This window comes from Echinops telfairi, unplaced genomic scaffold, assembly GCF_000313985.2.
Source record: "Echinops telfairi isolate 266 unplaced genomic scaffold, ASM31398v2 ScPeMD7_408;HRSCAF=789, whole genome shotgun sequence".
NCBI classification, from domain to species: domain Eukaryota; kingdom Metazoa; phylum Chordata; class Mammalia; order Afrosoricida; family Tenrecidae; genus Echinops; species Echinops telfairi.
In genome coordinates this window covers 296,275-304,689 of record NW_022104306.1, presented here as the reverse complement: position 1 = coordinate 304,689, position 8,415 = coordinate 296,275, and the positions used below count along the sequence as shown (strand labels likewise).

At 40.3% G+C, this 8,415-nt stretch overlaps 1 protein-coding gene and 1 gene segment (V, D, J or C); one reads left to right on the top strand and one right to left on the bottom strand.

Annotated features, from left to right (window-relative positions):
• The window catches only part of LOC101659282 (zinc finger protein 84-like), a 12,789-nt gene extending 10,731 nt beyond the window's left edge, over positions 1–2,058 (top strand). The window contains 2 exon segments of the mRNA XM_045291718.1: positions 299–653; positions 655–2,058. Of these exon segments, the coding sequence (XP_045147653.1) occupies positions 453–653; positions 655–1,854 (1,401 nt within the window). The 5' untranslated portion in view covers positions 299–452 and the 3' untranslated portion in view covers positions 1,855–2,058.
• Positions 2,059–8,043: 5,985 nt separating this feature from the next.
• LOC105979926 lies at positions 8,044–8,415 on the bottom strand. The segment is given in 1 exon segment: positions 8,044–8,415. A coding segment is annotated over 1 exon segment (372 nt).

Here is an 8,415-nt window from a genome sequence, read left to right as displayed (position 1 = left end):
TTTGTGAGGTGAAGAACTTTGTGGACTGGTGTTGGGTATGGGTTAATGTTGGACTTGTGGGCTTGGGCAGCATTGGGTTGGGATGTTTTTGTGATGCACATTTTCTTTGCATAAAACTCTCTCTTATACGTGAGTTGCTGTGGATTTGTTTCTCCAAAGTACCTAGACTAATACAGTGTCTTATTTACTTTCATATAAGAGGGTTGTCACTAGAGATTTACCTTGTATCAATGCATATTTTAAGAGGTCCATTATAGATCAAGATGATGGAAAGATTCAATGTTCTATTCTTTTATAGAAATCCAGAAAGTTGGTGATCATAATCTCGAACACTTGCAACATGAAAGCCACATGGACAGAACGGAGCAGTGCTATAAATGTGGGACAACCTTCATCGAGGATTCTGTGCTCTATGAGCATCAGATCATTCATATACTAGATAAAACTTATGAATGCAGTCAGTGTGCGAAAAATTGGATAAAATATTCAAACTCAATGAATATTATCAAAAAGCTCATAAAGGACAAAAACTATATAAATGCATGGAATGTGGGAAAGCTTATCACAGTGAATCATAGCTCAAGGAACATCAGAAAACTCATGTGGCAAGGACACCCTGTGTGTGCAGTGAATGCGGTAAAGGCTTCAACCAGGAACAGTGATCTCACTGCTCATCAGCGAATTCATACTGGGGAGAAACCTCATGTATGTACTGAATGTGAAAGAGCCTTTACCAGGAAGAAGTACCTCACTATTCATCAGAAAATTCATACTGGGGAGAAACCCCATGTATGTGGTGATTGTGGCAAAGCTTTCATTCGGAAAGCACATCTCAAAAGTCATCTACGAACTCATACAGGAGAAAAACCCTATGTATGTGGTGAGTGTGGTAAAGCTTTCAGCAAGAAGCAACACCTTATAGCACATCAGAGATTTCATACAGGAGAGAAACCCCATGTATGTGGTGAATGTGGAAAGGCCTATATAACGAAGACTGCTCTTACAGTTCACCAGCGAACTCATACTGGAGAGAAACCCCATGTATGTGGAGAATGTGGAAAAGCTTTTTTCTGGATGTACCTCAAGAAGAAGTACCTGAAGAAGTACCTCACTTATCATCAGCAAATACATACTGGAGAGAAACCCCATGTATGTGGTGAATGTGGAAAAGCCTTCATTCAGAAAGCACCTCTCAAAAGTCATCTACGAACTCATACAGGAGGAAAACCCTATGTATGTGGTGAGTGTGGTAAATCTTTCAGCCAAAAGCAATGGCTTATAGTTCATCAGAGATTTCACACCAGATATAAACCCCATGTATGTGGTGAATGTGGAAAAGCCTATATCTGGAAGTGTGAGCTCACTGTTCATATGCGAACTCATAATGGAGAGAAACCCTATGTATGTAGTGAATGTGGGAAAGCTTTTATCAGGAAGAAGAACCTCACTGTTCATCAGCGAACTCATACTGGAGAGAAACCCCATGTATGTGGTGAATGTGGAAAAGCCTTTATGAAGAAGACTGCTCTCACTGATCATCAGCGAACTCATACTGGAGAGAAACCCCATGTATGTGGTGAATGTGGAAAAGCCTTTATGAAGAAGACTGCTCTCACTGATCATCAGCGAACTCATACTGGAGAGAAACCCCATGTATGTGGTGAATGTGGAAAAGCTTTTACCAGGAAGAAGAACCTCACTGAGCATCAGCGAACTCATACTGGAGAGAAACCACATGTATGTGGTGAATGTGGCAAAGGCTTCATAAAGAAAGAAAATCTCAAAATTCATCTACGAATTAATACTGGAGAAAAACCTTATATATGTGGTGTAGGAGGTAAAGTTTTATCCTGAAGAATTTCTTTATAGCACATCAGAGATTTCACTTAGTAAAGCAGTTCTTTCCATGAATTAAATGTGGAAAATCTTATTTGTAGAAGTCAAGTCTCATTAAACACGAGAAAATTCCCAGCGAGAAGAGTTTTCATTAGGGTTAGTGTAACAAAGGTTTCAAAACAAAGGAAGAGATGCTAGAGTTTGGCCTGGACCAAGTGTGGGAACGGATGATTGAGACTTACCATCTAGGTACCCATTCTCTGAATTGCTGTCCCTCTACTGACATGGCCCATCGGTGTGGGGACAGGCCCTTCCAAACCTCCACATGGCACAAGGGCACCTTATTGCTTTTCCAGCTTCCAGTTCCTGAAAGAGAGCTGAACCTATTTTTCCTGGATCACAGCTATACCAAACAGTAGATTGCCCACTCAGATGCCGGTATTGTCCGCCCCACCTGCATGCTCATTGTTATCCCCAGAAACAGCGCCAAAGTACTGTAAAATAAGAAGATGATAGTTAGAAAATGATAGGAAAATGACAGAAGATGTGCTGCCTGCAGGACAAGCAGGTCTGTCTTGGAATAAGCACATCTTGGATGCATCTTGGAAGCATTCAATAAGACTTTATCTCACTTATTGAGCATGTCATTAGAAGCACCACAACCTGGAGAAAGGTCTTGTGCTTGGTAAATTAGACTGTCATTGAAAAAGAGAGAGTCTTTCCAGGAGGTGGATTGTCACAAAGGCTGCAATGATGAGTCCAAACGGAGGAATAATTGTGATCATAGTGCACTTCTGGGCAGTAATTCATGGGATCTCTGGGAGTTGAAGCCAACTCAAGGGTAGCTAAGAATTCAACATATTCAATATTATTTAGGTCATTCTAAGTTAAAATTATTACATAAATGCACACTTGTGAGTATTCACTGGAATGGAAACATTTAACATTTATCTGATGGCTTGGAGAAAATTTTGAGCTCACATGAGAATTTTTTTCCTGCATTAATATTTTTATAATGAGATGGGTGCCATAATGGTTATATGTTGCGCTGAGAGCTGTATGCCAGTGCCCACTGCAAAGAAAAAAGACAGGGCTTTCTACTCCCATATGCAGTTAGAATCTTAGAGACACACAGTGGTGTCACTATAAATTGTCCTCAACTTGATGACAGTGAGTTTGGATTTTTTTTAAATTTAATATTTCTAACTTTGACAACAAACAGCGCTACTTAGTACCCTGAACTGTAAACTGAGATTCCATCGATACCTATAAATTTGAAGTCTGCCTGTCGATAAATGGCCAAACAGAAAAAGCCCATTCCAATGAAAAGAAGGCATGTTCAGATACATGAAGTTTCCCTAGAGACTGAGCTTGGTGGTCCCTAGAGTGGTTATGACAAGGTGGGGACACCACAGATTTTCAGAGGAAAATATCACTGACTTGTCTCTTTCACATCTGCTGAAACCACGACCTGATGTACTAAGGTTTTTGTCTAGGCTCACAGTGACTTCCCATCACTGTGTCTCTAGCACAGTAATACATGGCTGTGTCCTCAGAATTCACAGAGCTCAGTTTTAAAGAAACTTGGCTCTTGGAGTTGTCCCTGGTGATGCTGACTCAGGACTAGGAGAGCTGGAATATAATCTGTGCTCCCACCACTCCATATTACACCAACCCAGTCCAGCCTCTTTTCTGGAACCTGGCGGATCCAGTCCACACCATAGCTGGTTAAAGAGAATCCAGAGACAGCACAGGTGAGAGACAGGGTCTTTGAGGGGTTCACCAGTCCAGGGCTTGACTCTTGTAGCTGCACTTGTGCCAGGACACCTGGGGATAAAGAGAAACCCAGTGAGTCATGTGCTCAGATGCTGCATCCCCAGACTTCATGGATGACTCCCTGAAGCACTCACTTGGAGTCGCCACCAGAAAGAGGAAAACCCACAAATGCTTCATGTTCATGTGGATACGATTCTTGACACCCAGAAAATGCTCTCCAGAGTGAGAAGATATATGGATTTAAGTCCAGGTGTGCTGTGGTTTCATGGGACTGGTATTTGCATGTGGGAGTGTACATCCCTCCAGGTCAGCTTTCTCCCTGAGGTTACTTTACTGCCTGGACTCACACTGACTCTCCCTCACTGTGAATAGCTTTGGAGGTAGAGAGTGCTACAACTTGAAAACAATCTGAATTTGTTACAGCGGAAGGAGGTATGATCTATAGATATTTATATGGATATGATATTGAGATATATTCCACAATAAAATACTGATTCAGAACAAATCTGCCTGAAAGACAATGAAGGTATTGGACAGAGTTTAGGCTTCATTCTTTCCACAGGAAGCAAAAGGTACTTAAAGCAGACTTCTATTCAAAATAATTGAAACAAGAAAGTAATAGAGTTATTTATTCCATGTAAAGGAGGGAATTGTCAAGTCAAAGTTATTTTTTAAGGTTTTCTGTGAGTGTGTGATAGTAAATCTTACAGTTTCTGGCAATTGTTGGACCCAATAATAATCTAATGCCACATAATTATGCATGAGAAGAATGTTGAAAATATCTTGTTGCCTATACATGTACCATGAGAAAGATAAGTTAAAAAAATGAAAGATAATTTTTTGAAGCATAGTCAGAAACTGATGGAAAGTCTTGCTGGTACAACAACACTGCAAAAAGCTTGCTAAAATACTGAACCGGAAAAGAGATTATGACATAAGCCAGAAATTTGAATTTAAAATATAGTTAGCAATGGAATAGTTTTTACTTAATATTTATTTTCCCATTTTTTTCCCTCCCCAACCATGGTATTTGGTGCTAATAATCATATCAATTTGTAGTTCAGATTCATCAAGCAGTATTGTACAATTGTTACCCAAATCCATTTCAAAACACCTCTTCCTCTTGAATTCCTTGGCATCAGCTCCCTTTTATCTAACCCCCCAGAATCCCTTATTCTCTTTGCTATCTCTGTATGTTCATCAATTCCGGGTTTCATCTAATGTAAAACAGAAAAACAAGGAACAAAAATTCAAGAATGTTACTGCCAATGACAAAATACATCTGAGATAAACCCAAATAGGATTGGAAATTGAGGAAGCAGGCAGTCCAAGTGCAGTCGGCTTCCCTTCCCCAGAATCCATAACAGACCCAGGTGTGCTTAGGACCAAATGTGTCAGTCTGGCTCCTGGAATGTGATGACCTTGCTGTCTGACTGCCTTTCCCAAGGCGTCTGGATCCCCAAACACTCTTTAGTGGCTGGCATCCTACAACATCCCTCTTCTATGTTCTTCTGAACACATGCTAACATTCCCCAAACTGATTGTTATGTACATTACATGGAATATACAAAGCAACAACAAAACCAACATAATGCCTTCCAGTAGATTCCACCTCATAGCACAACCCTATTTCTCTGTCTTTGCTGTTGAGGTGGGAACAGTGTTCTTCAACTGCAGCACTAACAAGGGATACTTGCAAACCCTCATCCCAGCGCTGGCTGCAGAGTGAAACTGCTGGCTGGAGACCAGTGCCGCTTCTGCCTCTTTTCTGTGTGAGCAAACTGCTGTTGCATCCAATGCCTGTGTGTAAGCTGTGCTTTTGTTGGTGACCTCAGACCTTGGTTAACAGAAATAACTGTTAAGATGTCCTTACACTATAAAAGAAGGGAAAAACACAAATGGACGAAAGAATAAGGTTATTTTTATCAAATTACCATGTAAATTGAAGCACAGCTAGAAAATGTATATTTAAAAGGAAAACCATTAACATGTTAGTAAAGATAATATAAATGATGCCACAGAAAAAGATAGCATCATTAACCTAAAAACACAATGTAGGAATTTCTACGGAGACCAAGATAATGGAAAGAAAAGAACAATTCCTGACAGTAGTATTAAATATGATTAAACAAAATACAGAAACCAAACTAGTGGAGATAAGCAACCAAAATAAGATTCAAATTGGAAACACAAGTAACATAACTCACTGGCATCAAGTGAATTCTGACTCACAGTGACCGTTTAGAGCACAGTAGATCAGCTCCTTAGGGTTTTAGGCACTGAAAAACTTTTTAATTGAGAGACTGGCCAATTTTATTATGAAATATATATTAGATAACATATCAATGTTAGGTTTCTTATTTAATTTGCAATATTTTATTAAAATGACTTTTGAAAGTATTCAAAATAAAAAAGCTTTAAAACATTTGTTCCACAACTAATATCTTTTAACATTTTATTTCTTTAAAACAAAAACACTTTTATTAGGACCTAATCCAGACATCATCCCTTTCTATAGTTACATCATATCAAGCAGTGTTGTACACTCATGTAGAAAACATGTTCTTACTTCTTGAACTCCTATTAATTTCCCTTTCTATTAACTTCCCCAGATCTCTTGCTGAACCCCCCAGGAACCCTTATTGGCTCTGTAGAGTCCCGCACCCTGTGCTTCATAAATTAAGAAACATAGAAAAATATATGAGAATCAAAAACGCTACCAACAACGACAAAACACAGCAGAAACAAACCCCAAAATATATAAAACAAAAGCACATAAAATGTTTAAGCCCAGGTTAATCACAAAGTATATCAAAGGGAAGATCAAATGACAAGTTGCTAATCATCCAAGTCAGTTGTGTCACTTTGACCTTCTATAGTCATCTCTCAATACTCTCTGATCACCAGCTTATTCCATCCCTCAGTTATGGTGAGAGGGAAGTCACAGGAGGTGTATTCCCTGTGTAGATCCTGCAAATGTATTTTGAGCTTCCACTGTCATCCATGGCCTTCTGCATGCCAGAATCCCACAATTTAAGCTCTGAGATTAATATCTCCTTTGGATTTGGATTATAATTTACTATCCTAGTAAATCATTTTTAGAGCCTCATCTGTCTCCCTTGGAGTGGCTGGTGCTTTTGAACTGCTGACTTTGTACTTAGCATCCCAATGTGAAATCCACTATGCCCCCAGGGATAGTGGAGTTGTAAAAAACCTTTATTTGCATATGTATTTGTTACTTATTGATTACACTTTGTCTTGCCAATTGATTGAAAACCATATAGCTGTAACTTAATTAGGAATGGTTCATGTATTGACTTTTAAATGTTAATATTTAAAAAAATTTAATGTTATAATATATGACTATATTATGTAATTACACTTAGCTGACCAAAATTAATCTCATTTTCTGCACCTCACACCATCAAAGATGTTGTTGGGTGTTTTTGAGTTAGTTTTATTCATGATGTCACAGAGCAAATATATAAACTTCCAGGTCCTGAACCATCCTCACTTGCTCTGAAGTTTGAGACCATGTTTGCAGCCACACTGTCTGTGCTTCTAACTGAGCGTTTTCCTCTGTTTTGGGGACACTCTACCAAACAGGATGTGCTTTCTCTAGGAACCAGTTCCCCTGATTACAGGTTTGGAATACGTGATAAGTCACTCTATTCTTTACTTCTAAAAAACATTCTGAGAAATGAGTGTGCAATGTCCTCCTCTTGTGACACATTTGCTATCTTTTGAAAATCAAATTTTTCTTTCCAACAAGCGTTCTCTTCCTTGGGACCCCAATGAGTAATCTTACAAATGAGTCCTCGATCCAGACAGGTCATTCCAGTTCACCTGTTCCCTTCTATGCCTGGGACACTTGTTTCTGCATCAAGGGAGACGGTGAGTAGCAAGCATCACGAAGGATATGCCATAAGTTTAGCCTCAGAAGTCACCCCAATTTTTAGTCAGTCAGTAACTGCCCACAGTGCAAAGGGAGCACTGCAGAGGGACCTCCAGAGGCCTGCCCCCAGGTCTGTAATAGATTATTGAGCTCAGGACATTTGAAATCATGCACTACACTCATGAATCTGTACATGCCTGTGTTTCATTGTCAACACATTTTGAGTAAGAGATAGGATGAGAATGACCATGATAATCTGTTTGTCGAGAAGGAAAATGGGTCATATGACGTTTCAGAGTTACTTTAATATCTGGTCCTCCGTTCAAGCTGCAGTGAGGAGAAAATTGAGAGGAGGGTGTGGTGGGGAAAAGAAATACTCTCCAAGGGGATGCTGCAAGGTAAGAGATGAAGCCCTCATTCCAACAGGAAATCCTGTCATCCATCTGTGTCTGTCTAGGGCTGTGTGTCTGTGCATTGGGTCCTGCACGCCCCCTGCTGCCCAATGTCTTCCCTGCAGAAGAGATTTGTGTGTGGGCTCACTGACTTCCCCTAACTGTGCTCCATGTACAGTAATACACGGCCGTGTCCTCAGCAGTCACGGAGCTCAGCTGCATGGAGAACTGATTCCTCAATGTGTCTCTGGCGACAGAGGGTCGGCTCAGGAAGGATGGGTTATAATCTGTACCACCATCATAATCTCTGTATCCCATCCATTGCAGTCCATTCTCTGAGGTCTGGCAGATCCAGTTCCAGTCGTAACCTGTGCTGGTGCTGGAGACACCAGAGACAGTGCAGGTGAGGGACAGCTGCTGGGAGCGTTTCACCAGTCCTGGCCCCGACTCCTGAGGCTGAACCTGGGACAGAATGCCGGTAAATAAGGATAATTGGAATCCGCCAGTCACAACCAT